Here is a 15,191-nt window from a genome sequence, read left to right on the forward strand (position 1 = left end):
TCCAAGCTTACCCTTTCCATGCTCTGTGGTGATAATGGCCGGGGGTGAAGAGTCGGGGGTGAAGAGTCGGGACTGTGCGATTGGCCTAATCTCACACACATCAAAGAGCTTGGAGTGAGACCGAAGACAGAACACAGACCACTAAACACCTGACAGCGAAGGAGCTTCCTTGTACTAACATACTGCAGGGGGGATTAGGGACATCCAGATATCCCACTGAGAGTAGCCTCAAAGGACTCTGTGGCTGCTTTTTGGGTGTATTTTGTTTCATGAAAAAAAGCCCTTGCATCATTTAGAGTCTAATACACACACAAGCCGAACAGAAAAACTAAAATGTTGCAGAAAAGTTTCTCGCAAATAGTGTACATGTGATCAGATGACTGTGGTGCTTTGATGGAAGCCGGCGTAATAACCTTGACACTCAGCTGCTACAGTGGAGCTGATCAGTGTGATTACACTGGGCGGGCTCCAAGGTTTGAACATATTCCACTCTGTCAGGGTGTTGGCTAGAACCGACCATGTGTGCTCAGTCCAAATAACACACAATACCTACGAGAGATAGAATTTGATTTAAACTAATAAATACATAACATTTCAACTCAACCCACTTTCAAGATGCGGTAAGAATATTCTTTATTCAAATGAGTACGAGGTGTTAAACCCTGTATTCCACACAAACATCAATATAATGCTAAAAAAAGTCGGGTTACAAGCCGCTCCTACCTCCGGTCAGTGCCCTAGCTAGCACTGCTGCTACTGCCCGCGTCCCCTCTGCCCAAGTCGGGTGTCGAGCCGGGTGGTCCCGCTACCTTCGGTGGTTATCGGGGAACTAGCGGAGCGCTAGCTGGCTACAGCGGGGACCTAACGGGGACACTGACCGAAGGTAGTAGCGGCTTGTAACCCAACATTTACGGTAATGCCAATGGCACCACTGCTATGCTATGCTAGCAGCATAGCAAGCGTGAAGGCAGCTTGGAGCTAAATGCTTATGTCTACACATGCTCGCAATCAAACTGCGAGCAAGCTAATGTTTAGAAGGAAGGGTTATAACCATCTTTGTTTAGCAGTTAGCATGCTAACATTTGCTAATTATTATACATTCAAAGTATCACTAAAGTATTACAATTCTTGAATGTGTGTATCACACAAAATCACAAATTTCAACCTCATAGTGGTGCGAGAGGAAGTTAAGAAATCAGTCAGTAGGATTCACCCTCCAGAGACCAAGAACACTCATCCACGCTAGTAGCATGGCTAAAAAGACACATTCAAGTGGTTCCAACTATTTCAGCGTTTTACTGCTACTGGAAAGTTGTCTCAGAATTGTAATCTGATTGTAAAACTTCATCCAACACTTCAGGCTGCATGTTTGCTAACTTGCATAATTGTTCGATCCTCATCTCATATATCTCTTGTAATTCATTCGTCTTTGAGGATTTCCCCGAAGAAGGATATTGCACTGTCTTGCCTTTGGCACCAGCAGATACCAGAGCTACCAGTGGTCTGACTCTCTGGTGGAGTGTTACAACTCTATTTCTCTCTGAGAAATGTAATCAGTTATTGCTGGGAGAAACAGACAGTGGTGATTCATCATGTATACGTTAAATGTAATCAATCAGTATACCTTTATAATCAGATTTAAATAAAGACAGAAGGGGTCAAAATATGTCACTAGTTTCATTTTACACACCTTTTCACAGTGTGATAGATTGCGTTCTTTGGGAAAGCTTCCATTTTGTATTCGTTACTGAAACAGAAAGACAAATTAAGACATCTACTTTTGTGGTATTTCACGATGTTATGATACGATATCATAGCTATCTGTCTGGATTGTGTTTGACTGTAAAGCACTTTGTGACATTTGATCAAGAAAGGTGTCATATGAATCTAATTTGAGTTTACTTGCTTTACTTTCAGCACAGGCGAGAGCACCGTAGATACTTCAGAGGTAAAGGAGATTGAGATATTGAACACACTTTAGGTCACGTGACGTGTCATCCAACCACCCCTAAAGGAGAGCCACTCATATCCGCTGCTGTAATGGGGTGGCTCAGACAATCTGATAAGCATCATACTTGTTGCCTTAAGCCCCATAAGCAAAGCTTACCTCAATCCACACCTTTTCTCTTAAACTTTGGTTCGTGGCAAAAAATGAGATCATGGATCTTGTGCACAAGGGGTCAAATTACATTTCTTTGGAGCGTGACTGGTTTTACTCGATGTGACAAGTTGAAGTGCACAAAGGACCTAAAAGTCAACGACTGCCTTTCTTCAAGTCCTGTGCATGACCCGTTAAGGGAAAGTAGAAACAGACCACTCTAAAGACTAAATCTTCTAAAATGCCAGGAATTACCTGGACATTCCATAGGAGGAATAAAGGAAGGTTCTTGGCAACATAAAAACGATGCAGATCCATCCATTATCAGCCGCTTATCCGGGGTCGGGTCGCGGGGTCAGTAGGTTCAGCAGGCCGACCCAGGCTTCTCTCTCACCCGCAACACTTTCCAGCTCATTCTGGGGGATCCCGAGGCGTTCCAAGGCCAGCCGGGAGATATAATCCCTCCAGCGTGTCCTCGGTCTTCCCCGGGGTCTCCTACCAGTTGGACGTGCCTGGAAAACCTCTAATGGGAGGCGTCCAGGAGGCATCCTGACTAGATGCCCGAACCACCTCAGCTGACTCCTTTCGACACGAAGGAGCAGCGGCTCGACTCCAAGCTCCTGATGTCCGAGCTCCTTACCCTATCTCTAAGACTGAGCCCGGCCACCCTACGGAGGAAGCTCATTTCGGCCGCTTGTATCCGAGACTTCGTTCTTTCGGTCACGACCCAGAGTTCGTGACCATAGGTGAGGGTTTGAACAAAGACCGACCAGTAAATGGAGAGCTTTGCCTTCCGGCTCAGCTCCTCTTCACCAAGATGGACCGGTACAGCGCCTGTTTTACTGCTACATCTCCCGCTCCACCTTACCCTCACTCGTGAACAAGACCCCGAGATACTTGAACTCCTTCGCTTGGGGTAGGCAGTTTGTCCCCACCTGGAGGGAGCAATCCACCGGTTTCCGGCAGAGCACCATGGCCTCAGATTTGGAGGTGCTAACTCTCATCCCTGCCACGATGCAGATAGATAATGATAAAATGTAATTTGTATGTGTTTTTTGAGTCTTTGAAACAGGACGTAAGAAGAAAGCGTCTTTAAAGTCACTCACCATCAGTCCACCTCATGGCGTCATCCAGTTGTGTCGGCAGCCCCTTCCAGAGCGTGCTGTCTTTGGGGTAGCCCTGGTCCATACGCCTCAGGTGGTCATCGTAGCGCCAGTAGAGGCTGTCCTTGAAGAAGTAGGTTTTGCCGTTGTGTAACCACACAAAGGCTGCATCCACTCCTTCCAAGGGCAGGCCAAAGTCGCTGATTGGACGAGGGTAGCCCTCCTCCACGTTGTTGTCTTTAAATACCCAGTACTTTAGACCTGAAAAGGGGGGGGTCAGAAAATCAACCTCACAATCTATAGTTTTACACATCACACACGGCAGACAGTGAATGCACTTGAGATGATACATTTGAAAAGATGAGAGACCCGGACGATATGTTAAGTACACTCTGATGAAATAAAGAAAGACTCACACATACGCTTTGCTACGGTGCCAAGGGAAAGCGTTCTCTGCCAGGAAAGCTGTTATACATTTTATATCAAAAGGGAAACATGCCCTTGTTTTTTTTTTTTTTTACCTAAAATGTCATCTCTTCTTTCTCTCTTCCACATAGTGAGAGAAAAAGTCACAATTTCCTTCAAATTCTCTGTGACAAAGGTGTCTCTTTTAATCAGGATTCAATATAGTGTGGATGAATAACATTTTAAAAAGTCTGCAAATCATCCAAAGTAAAAGTAAAAGAAAGAAAAAAACACTTTTCTATATTTTTCTCTTTTTCTTGCTTTTTACTTTGACAAAGAGAAGAAAGAAGACAATTACATCCTATGATTACAGATGCTCACTGACACTATTGAACCAGACCAACTTGAAGTACATTTTAAAGACTTATTCCAAGATTTGTTTTTGATTCTGTACCTTTGAAAAAGACTATTTTGTGATCCCCAGGCCTCTCATATACGGCATCCACACTGTCCAGATTGGTTGGGAGGCCCCTCCAGAAGCGGTGGATCTCAGCGGGACGCAGAGACACCAGGTGCTTCTCTCTCGTCAGTCGCCAAAAGTACTTTCCTGTGGGGAATAAAACAGTTAGGAGGATCCGCACTATTTAGGAGGCTGACAAATAATAACGGATGTGGTGGCCGTTGTTTGTGGTTTTTGGTTGTTTGACTGAAGAAGTTAATTAATTTATTATCAATCTTAATTACTATGCATTAGTTGTTTCCTCTGCAATTTTTTTATATTGCAGTTTGCCCATGTAGACATTTCAGAACAGCTCCAATGCGGACTGAAAATGAGGCAACACTTTCTTTCAGAAAACATAATACTGTGCTTCAGACAATAACCAAAATATCACTTGCATATATATATAACTTGCAGAACTGCAAACAAAATCCACACCTTGATCAATTCAGACGTCTGAAAATAACATTCAAAAGGTAAAAATGATTGTAAGGACTAATCAACAAACATGTAATGTCATCTCTTGTAAAAGCAAATTAAAAAGGTTAAAACAGTTTGACAACTGTTCAGCGTACTTTGCTAACGCTTCTGCTTATGAAGGTGTGTGAGTCGGTTTCTTGTTTCTGTTGTCAGTAGGAGGCTTGGGGTCATTCCTCCGCAGGGCGAGCATGAAAGACTGAAGTAATTGTTGGACTGCAGCCTCTCAGCAGGGATCAACTGGCTCAGTCGGCGCTCTGCATCTACCCGACTCTCTCATCCTCTTCTTTTCTCTCCTTTTCAAATTTGCTTTTATTTCAGCTCAATCAGCTAATTCTTTTATTTTTCCCAAGCAGCTCTCTCACTTTGCGTCTGTCTTTCTCCCTTTGCGACTCGGTACCTTTGAAAAAGAAGGCCTCCCCTCGTATCTGGGCCACTGCATCAAAGTGACTGGTGCATCTGTCTGGGGCATCTCGAGCCAGCCTGAGAGAGATGTGAAGAAAGTAGGAATGAAGAATGCGAAAGGAGGGGGAAAAAAAACAATATATATATTTTTAAAGATCTTTTTATGCATCTACATTTTGTTTACTTTGCATCAGGGGGCCTACCCATGAACCAGTGGAACCAGGCTAAACAAGAGAGGAGATGGCTGACACGTTGAGATCACTCAGTGCAGTTATACTCCGGTTTTTAAGTGATTTAAAGCACTGACGTGGCTGGCCTTCCAACGACGAAGCCATTAGCACCACGGTGCTGTGAGTGGGAGCCCGCCAGGCCTTATATTGCCAACAAAGGTCTCTATTCAAAGCTCTATTAACGCGACACCACTACAGAGTGGTCAGCATTGGAGCCCTTGTCAGGCCTAATCCAGCTTTTTCACGCCTCATGACCTGATGGAGTCAGTAGAAAATGATTAATGAAGGCAAAGGCAGTCTGAAAGTGGGGAGAACAAGATTAATGTTGAATATTGCACCACTGCCTGTTTAGCTTAGGCCTTTCTCTTAGTGCTGCCTTGCTGTTTACTGTAGTTTTAAACTAATGTGAACGGCACCAACCTTGTGAATGAAGACATTGTTGTGTTTTGTCTTCCGCTGGACCTCTCGGGGGCAACGTTAAGGTTAGTGCTTGGTGGTTTGGGTGTGTGAGTGAGTGTGGGTACGCTCATACATAAATGGACAAAATTAAGCCAAATTATCCTTGATAATCTGAAAAACGACATGCTGATAGTGGTCCAACTTGCTTTAGAGAATTACTCAATTAGACGGGCAGGCTCCCAAGCTCACTCTCGGCCTCTTTGCTAATTTGCTTTGTTGGCACCTCAGGACTTCCTATGAAGCACCAACAAACTCTCTGTTACAGTAAAGGTTCAGTATTCCTGCATGGATTCATTACAATATTTCTCAGTGGAAGTGGAGAGAAAGCATGAACATTAGAAAACGATCACACTATAATTACGCTGATGTACAGGGAACTCTATAATGATGAGCAATACAGTTAGACTGCAATAAATACTATCTGTGTGAGGCCTATTAAGAGTGTGATAGAAGCTGAACTTCTATTATTGCCCTAATTTTATTAGACACTTTTTATGGCTGTGTAAACATGCCTAGTTAAGGAATGTATATCACATTGAAACAGGACAACATAGTGAATATATATATTTAAAAAGTGTATATGAGGAAGTTTATGAGCATTTTCAACTTTGGCACCTGAGGCCAGAAGACATGTCAAAGAGCAGCACTTCTACTTCTAATCAGATGTGTCCTGAGTCGATTTTGGTGCCAAAATGGTACTGTGCCGTCCCGGTTTTCATCCTCTCTGCTGCACTCATCTGGCCACTGCAGCACAGGCCGCGTCACGCTGAATGGGATCAACAGAATGAGTGAAGGCTGGAAAGCTTTCAGAAAACAACACTGCAACTCTTGTGAAGCAAGATCACTGCATTTGATCTCGGCACAACAGTACGATCCTATGAGATAGATGCAGACGGATTATTGAAGAGGCCGGATTAGATCTTTTAATGCACTATAGTACCAGATTGTTTTGTGTTGCATGTGAAAGAGTCCAAGGACATTTACATCTTCTACTTACAGGAGGGTGGATCTGTTTTCAGGAAGGTCCAGCAGGACAGGAGGTTCAGCCGTCTGGGACGGGTTGCCTGGTCGGTTTGTGTGGGACACCGAGTCTCTGACACCTAAGAGGATGTCAAATGTCAACTCAAATTAATCTTTTTTGTTTGCTTTATTTATTTGTTCACTCATATACTTTATTGCATTCCTCTTCATGTTCACCATTCTCTTTCCTCACTGCCATTTGCAATCAATCTTAGAGTGAATGGTGTGATAAGGTCTCATGCCATAATGAGGTACAATTAAACCGTCTATGTTTTAAATCAATAATCTTCCTCTACAGATCTCATCAATTGCTGCCTCCGGCACGAGGAGGACTCTGTATCTTTAGTGTGCTGAGCTGTCACCAGCAAACGGCTGTTTCCAGCACTACTCCGGGAAACGTACATAATTACAGCAGAGGCTCTTGGGATATGGTCAGTGGAGAAGAGGAGGATTCTGTGAAAACAATGGTTTCTGTCTCCACACTGTTCTTGTTTCACACACAGCACTTATGAGACATCTAGAGGAGGCAGAAACATCTTTCAAGATTTAAATGAACAGCTAATTCAGCCAGTATGTGGTGTAAGATGGATATCATGTTCATAATAACAGACTTTTTCCATTGTTGTTTACATAATTATATGTCCAGTAGGTAATGACAAGGCATGGCTAAGTGAGGTTCTGAAAAGAGAAAAGTATTTGGAAATACTTTTAAAGGCTGACTGTAAAATGAATTCAACATTGACTTCCCACAAATGTCCTACAAGTTGTCATTTGCACTTATAAGGTGCTCTTCATAGTTTTATGGCCATTTTGTCATAATTTCCAACAGCATTTTTCTTCATCCCAACAAATATTTTTTCTCACGTGTGCGCTTTTTTCAGCGAAAGGCAGAATTGTTAATAGAAATGCAACTAATTGTACGAGTTGTTTTATCTCTTTCACACATAACACACATATAGTAAGTTGACTACATGATCCCTCGTACCGTAGAGCTGCCAGACGCGGACCTTGTCTTCGTAGGGTAGGTCGTATTTCAGAGGGTCTCCCACAGGACCCTGGTAGTACGGTCTCATGATGGACTCTATGGCTGAGGTGTGGACCAGGCCGATGGCGTGACCAAACTCATGGACCGCCACCGCAAACAGATCCATCCCATGAGAGTCTGACGGAGACAGAGAGAAAGAGAGAGATCATTAAACAAAATAAGAAATCATAGTCACAGTTGCCTAATTTGACTTTTCTTTTTAAAATACTGAATACTTACAGGGTCAAAATGGGTGCTAAATGCTCAATCTGACCTAACAATTCTCCATTGAACAGTATATATTATCTATAAGCCTATCAATCTGTACCATGCATTGTGTGAAGGGATGAACAGAAACTACTAGTGTACCTATTTAAAGTTGGGTTATTACTTGTAAAATGACTTGGTAAACTTGAAAAGTGTTTTCTTCATGTGATAACCATCAGACTCTTATGGCTTTCAGCTGTACAGGACTAGTTCATACACATACTGTGAAACAGCTTTTTATCCGTGACCGATATGATGTTTCAAATGGTCAAACATGTTGAATACATTGTTCAAAATGTTGTGAGTTTGATGTTTGAACGGGGCATGAAAGATTTTTGGGGAAATGGCTTTGGAAAGACCCAGTGGCAACACCCACCAACGTGACCAATTTACTCTGTGTCCTAAATTGACCCAGTCAAAGCCCTGTTCAGGTATTTTATACTTTTTCAGCTCATCTGCTTATGGTGCAAATTAAGAGGCATGACAGACAGCTCAGGAGGCTTTGAGTGCTGTTAGGCATGTGGTGTGGTGCGATAACTGTGGTACAACTGCTCGAGTTCCTCGGCTGACAATCAAAAACCTGAGTGTGGAGAAACACCTGAAGAGGCTTGGGGCTATTAAAACATCCTTCCCTCTATGTTCAGCTAGAAAAAGAAAAGAAAAAGCCTCCCAATCTCTTTGCCTGACTTTGTCAAGCAGGACAAAACCTGGGCTTGGAGATTTAGATTTGCAAAAATATGGAGAGCTAGCGTGTCAAGCCAAGCTAGCTTAAAGTTCCTTGGTGGCTGAGCTGAGGTCTGCATTCAGTTAACCTGCGGTTGGCCTCAGCATGGGACGTGCACTCATGCTTACAGTACCCAGTAGGGGTGTTCAGGGGGCAATGCCAACTAATCTACAGGAGCACATGGTGCAGAGAGGAAAGGTGGACAAAAGAAAAGAGAGAGAGAGCGAGAGAGAGCGAGCGAGAGCGAGCGAGAGAATAGGGGCTCAGAACAGTGTATGTACCATGTCATCATATTCACGGTCCATGGGAGGCTGACAGAATGAACGTAATGCCTGTGGACAAAGTGTAAGCAGAGAGAATTGGATGGATGAACCAGATTCATTTAGGAAGGCAGAGAGAGATAGAGAGACAGAGAGGACTTTTGTGTAACTCTATGACTATTTAATTCTTTTATATTTAGGGGTTCAATCTATGCCATTAGGCAGGTTTTTATCAACCTTAGCGATCTCATTGCATGATGCTGATGACTAGAATTAATTTGCTCGACCTCTAAACTCTTCCTGTCTTCCATTCCGACAGTCCTAAAACAACTAGGATCTCAGGATACAGTGATCTTATGGGCCTTAAAGACAGCAACCTAAAAAAAAACATCACACAGCCTTCAGTGGATGCCCTGAAATTTGCCTGCAGGGCCTGCATGTTTGTGGAAGACTGGCTCCGTCAACATCAGTCTGGAGTAGCTTTGATAACCTGGGAACGCATCATGTGTGAAGACCAAACATCTTCATAAATACTTAGTACTTAGCATTTATGAAGTATCTCTTGGTTTGCAAAACCCATCCGTCAATTCTTAGAAACTAAGCTGGTTTCAAACGAGTGATTTACTAAATGACGTTGCACCATTAAAACTTCATAAATGTCTTAACTACTTAGGGCTTTGGTAATATATAAATCGTCTCGGAAACATCTGGAGCCCCGTCCAATCAAAAGCACTCATCCTGGACACATGAAGCCATTGTAGCGACACAAGCTGTGAGATAACTTCAAAAGAATCACAGTTTCGGTTGGCACACAGCATATAACTGTCAATCCTTTCAAAATATAAGCATTACTGTGCTTTATTTATGTATGAATACATGAAAAAATATATGTTTCATTAATCATTACGTTTTAGATTGAGTGCGAAACATTCAATGATACTGATCTGGGTCATATATTAGCAAGCTAACGTTAGCTTTGAAATTTGGTTCTGTTAGCATTAGCATTAGTTACACGTAGCATTTCCAAGGTGTTCATATATAGTAACACCTAATCCTGACTTGAGAACTAAATTGTGTGGTGGAACAAATTCTATTTTACAACTCTGGGACAAGACATAAGCTTAAGGCTTCAAGTTCCTAGAAAGTACAATCTTTCTTTAGGACGACGATAACCTAATCCCAAGAAGGCTTATCATATTGGTTGATGACTCATTTGAGCACATACAGCTGGTCAATGATGGTGGTGTGGCCCACAGCCAACATTCAGTCCACCACCACGCAAAACATTTCTCTCACGGGATGAAACCAGACCACACAAACAATTGAGGAATCAGAGATCATTGCCAACAACATCCTCATTCTCCAAACATATCTGCCCAAAGAAGCTTGCTTCCAACATCATTACCAACTTCCTCCGCGCACATTGTCCAAACTCTCCCTTCCAGGAAGCAACTCAGGATAATGGGAGCCAAAACAGCCTCTTCCCCCGAGCAGTGCTCCTCATCAATACATCTGCTATCCCACAGAATGGTAAACAGACTAGGCAGCATGCAGTCGCTGTGGATTTCACTCTCATGTTCTACAATACATTTTGAACTTGATTTGTGCAAGGGGATTTTTTTAATAAATATTGTTTTTGTGGGAGTTTTCCTCACAAATGATGGAAGGCTATAGCTGATATTCCTGCTTTTTACCATATCTGCATCACACATATAGATCATAACATTGAATGACCCCTTCATAATGTTTTTGTGCGATCAATATTTTTCTAACTGCATTACAATGTATTTAAAATACACATTTTATTCATACTATTTCTAGAGTAGTATTCTTTACAGTTGTATTTCTGTTTATTGTTATCATAACTATGCAATACGGGTATTCAAATTGTCACGGCTTGCAGTGGCAAAATGTGCAGCAGCAAATATATCTAGCTACTCAGTCCTCCGTCCAACTCCTTATTAAGATGGCAAAGACAATGCTGACAGTTGACGAGAAATTGGCATTATGCAAAGTAAATAATGAGCCCGGAGCAACCTTGTGGAACACATAATGAATCAGTTTATGTTGTGGTTGCCTCGTTCTTCTTCAGCTTTGTCAAAATTGAGTTGACAGTGATATACTGAGCTACATTTCAACTTGTATGGGGATTCGTTCCCTTTCTGTTACTCGTTTCAATATCTTCCCTCCAGGTTCTCAAACATTTATGATAAATGAAGGCAAAGCTTTTTCCATGTCGTAGATATTTCATAACGGCTCCATTACTACTACATTTCTCGTGTCGGATCTAAAACGGTATGATGGTTTAAGATGACCCTCTGGGCCTCCAGTCCAAGTAAGGATCATTTGTTGTGCAATGAATACAGTGCAGCCAAGTGCTCCATTTACTGCAATGTGGTACGATGTAAAGATTCTCTGGCCTCCACTTTGCAAAAGGACAAGAACGATCTAGCTCGTATTGTGTTTATTTATCTCAATTGTAAAAATGCATATTGGTTTTGCAATTGAGTGTCATTTGATATTAATATGTCTCTTTGATTTTTTTTTCTAACATGTTTTCTTTCTTCTTTTTCTTCATGAGAATAATAATTAATGCACCGGAAACTCAGAGAGACAATAGTTAGAAATGATCTGTTACTTATCTGAACTAATAGTAATGTCATAAACAATTCAGCAAGTGTTTAAGCACACATTTTCCGCAAGCCACAAGAGAATAATCCCTTCCTGATATCTCCTGCATGCTCAGTGAGCCCTAACAGAGCTCTGTGTTTACATGTTCATCCACTGCAGGTACATGAACACAGCTCAGTCTTATATTGTGTAAACTCGCCAATACCGAAAGTCTGTCTACTGGCACGGTTCAGATTTAACAACGGTGACAACGAGCAACCTGATGTCTGTGTTGCCTCGATGACTCAGGAGACGAAAAACACTCACGTTATAAAAAAGATATACTGTATTATGTACCCTTTATAGATAATGGCAGAACTAGATCGATCAGTAAATGTTATGTATACTTCATTTTGGAGGAAAGATGAACCAGAAATAAGTAAGTTAGGGTCCTTAACCTCATCAACCCTAGGGTCCCCCAAAAATCATGTTTTTCGGTTCAGAAATAAAGAAAGGAGCAATTTTGACCTAAATCTTGGTCGCACCATGAGCTACGTGTACTTATAATTATAATAATAACTTATAATTTTCATTTGCAGAAGACACGAGCCACACACAATGCATGATCACATTAGTACCACACAGAGAGAAAATGTCTTGAAAAATCACCACCTGCTTAATTAAAAACACTTGTTTTAGTCAGGGCAATCAGTTTGCAGAAGCAGATTGCTGGCATTCTGCTATTTAATAGAAGCAATCTGCTGCCGATCAAAGCAAAAACAACACATCCCGACCTCCACTCATTTGTCTCACCGGGACTCCGCCCTCTCACGGCTCCTCACACAGCAGGGGTGAACTGGTCCGCTAAATGTAATGCTTAATATTCCACTATTCGGCATCATCAGGCACATTAGGAGATGGCCTTGGCAGACCTAGATTTAGGGTCCCGCAGAGAACAATGCACCAGGAGATGGCGGGGGTAGGGAATTAGAGAAGGCAATTACTCAGCTATGGATTTGTCTGATAAGGTTCATTTTTCTAAAGACGATTACATAGCTCTGCAATCTGCTGCGGCACCGACGTTCACTTTTTACCCCCTGGGCTGACCGAGCGAGTTTACATCTTCTCAAGGGATTAGCGTGCTTTTGAAAAAAGTTGCTAAGAACAACAATTAATGAATCTGATAGCTTTGCGTGAGCAGAGCTGAGCTGGACTAAACGCTTGCCGCCTTAAAGGCAGAACCCCACGTAGAAGCAGCGATACTGACATCAGCTCTGCCTCAGAGACAAGTTGACGATGCTGGGGGAGGATGTTGTGAGATAGCAGCAAGGTGAGGCTGCCAGAGTGTGACTTGAAGAAATTAAGAGTTGTTTAATTAACTTTTTTCCCCCTACGCCTCAGTGCGCCAGTCTGGCAGCCTCAGAGTGGGAGAGAAGAAGGCAATCCCACCGGCTTAGTAAAGCATCATAATCCAGAGGTGAGCTGAACACACAGAAGAACCACAGAAGAAGAGAGAAGGCCTGTGGCTCTCGTTAAAGACGTTTGAGGAGAGTTTGGAGGGGATTCATCACAGTGGAAAAAATAAGCATCCATAAAAATATAACAACGTCCAACCAGGTATAACAATCTCCAACATCAAAGGCGTTTTTATTCGACAAACACAATGGGCACCCTCATCCTTCAGTCTCCCTCTATGAATTATGGTTGGCAAAATCAAAATAATGTTTAAAAATGTGCACATAAAAAAATAAATATATAGGGCAATAACTTTGCTGTTGTTTTAGGTTACGTTTGAGCTATTTTACTGGATTGTTCTTCAACTACAAATGCATTAAATACATTGTTACTTTATTGTAGTATTGTTTTTTGGAAAGCACCACGATGAAGGCAGATAAATAAATTAGTCACTAGACGAGATTCCACCTTTAACCGCTCCCTCCCTCACTGCCCTGCGCCCATTAACCGACGCTCCATCTATGCAGCTGTTCCTCCCCCTCCAACCACACACACACCCACACACACACACACGTCTGCACGACAGCATCCCCTGCTTGTCCTGCCACTGCTGCGGCCCGGTGGGAGGTCTAATTGGAGCAGATTGAGCTGCTGTCCTGTAACATATGGCTCACAGCCCTGACAGCAGAAAACAAAGGAGCGGAGACCCAAGCAGGTCCTGGCCCCATCAAAGACTCACCAGCTGGGCGGGACGGACACACACACACACACGCACACGCACACGCACACACACACACACACACACACACACACACACACACACACACACCCTCTCGGCTCCACCCTGCGTTTGAGGTTTAATCTAAAACATGAGGTCAAAATGCACCACAGGACCGGGGATCTTTCTACAGATCTTTCTTCTGGACAATAACAAAACCGTGTATAAAAGCAGGTTAAATTGGAATTTGGTTAATATATTAAACACATTGATAAACCGATTTCAGACTCCAAATCTTTGCGATAAAGGTTTGAAATTCACACAATGTTTGTTGTTACTAATAAAGAAAACAAAGTCATTCCATGAACATCTAGCTTGATCCCAAGTCCCCTCCTTTAATCCACAATTCCTTTTGGCTCAGCTATGTTAGAGTGAAGTGACTCAGTGACATTAAACCAGGCATGCATTCATTTCAACACTTCAAATTCAGCTAGGAAAAACATACTTTGAATTCATCCTTCAGATCCGCGGTATGAGACAAGCGACTGAACCTCTGGTCTCACACAATATCAGCTCATTGTTGAACGTCCTGCTAATTGTCCGTGACGAGCGACTAACTGTCTGCACACTAAAGGACCAAGTGAAGTGGGATATCATCGGCCAAAAACACAACGTACAACTAGCCAAAAAAAAAATATTCTACAAACATCCAAATACCGCAATTACAAGACTGTTCCAATGGTTCTTTTTCCAGAATGCAGCAATAAAGCACCGGTGCATGAACTGTTCCTGAGCTCTGTTTCTCACCAGATAACGCACACATAACACTGAAAGTCATCCAGTGAGTGTATAAGCCCACTGCCATCGCGTCTGTGTGGTAAAATCCCTCATACTGTAAGTGCAGCTGCTTCAGAAGTTACTGCTTGCTTACAAATTTCGCTCCGTTTTTTTAGTTCCAGCTTCGGAAGAGGTATTCATGCCGTGTTTTGTCATGTTTTCATCTTTCATCCAGGAATTACTCTCTTTGGGATGTCTAAAGGTGAGGTGAGAAAGAGGTGTATTAAGAAATAGGCATAAGCTGCCAAGTTGCCCAATTCTGCTTCGACTGGAAGGTTGAAGAGGCTTCACTAGGAAACAGAGGAGGAGTAATGGTGGCCAACACATCACAAACTTTTGGCACCCTTTTATTTCTTGGCTGTAGGGACTTTTCAGCAGATGATGGTATATATATAAAGCTTGGCGGTAACAATTACTCTTCCCCTGCGTAGGCACTGTTTGCAATTCTATAGAAACAAAGGCAAAATACCACCATCAACTACTCACAAGCTTTATGTGTACCGAGTGCAGCACTGTCGTATGTCTTTGAGGAGAGACTGAACCCCGCGCTGCCGCCTCTTACCTGCAGCTGGTCGCCTATAAGTCACAGGTGATAATAAA

At 42.6% G+C, this 15,191-nt stretch overlaps 1 protein-coding gene across 1 annotated transcript in view; it reads right to left on the minus strand.

Annotated features, from left to right (window-relative positions):
- LOC306751740 (matrix metalloproteinase-17-like) overlaps positions 1-15,191 on the minus strand; it is a gene marked incomplete at both ends in the record, with an annotated part of 57,323 nt that overhangs the window by 4,968 nt on the left and 37,164 nt on the right. Inside the window, 5 exons of the mRNA XM_079235368.1 lie at positions 3,205-3,462; positions 4,061-4,213; positions 4,983-5,065; positions 6,674-6,776; positions 7,682-7,858. Of these exons, the coding sequence (XP_079091494.1) occupies positions 3,205-3,462; positions 4,061-4,213; positions 4,983-5,065; positions 6,674-6,776; positions 7,682-7,858 (774 nt within the window). The remainder of the gene's footprint in view (positions 1-3,204; positions 3,463-4,060; positions 4,214-4,982; positions 5,066-6,673; positions 6,777-7,681; positions 7,859-15,191) is intronic.

The sequence above is a fragment of the Taurulus bubalis genome (genome assembly GCF_910589615.1).
Source record: "Taurulus bubalis genome assembly, chromosome: 19".
Taxonomy (NCBI): domain Eukaryota; kingdom Metazoa; phylum Chordata; class Actinopteri; order Perciformes; family Cottidae; genus Taurulus; species Taurulus bubalis.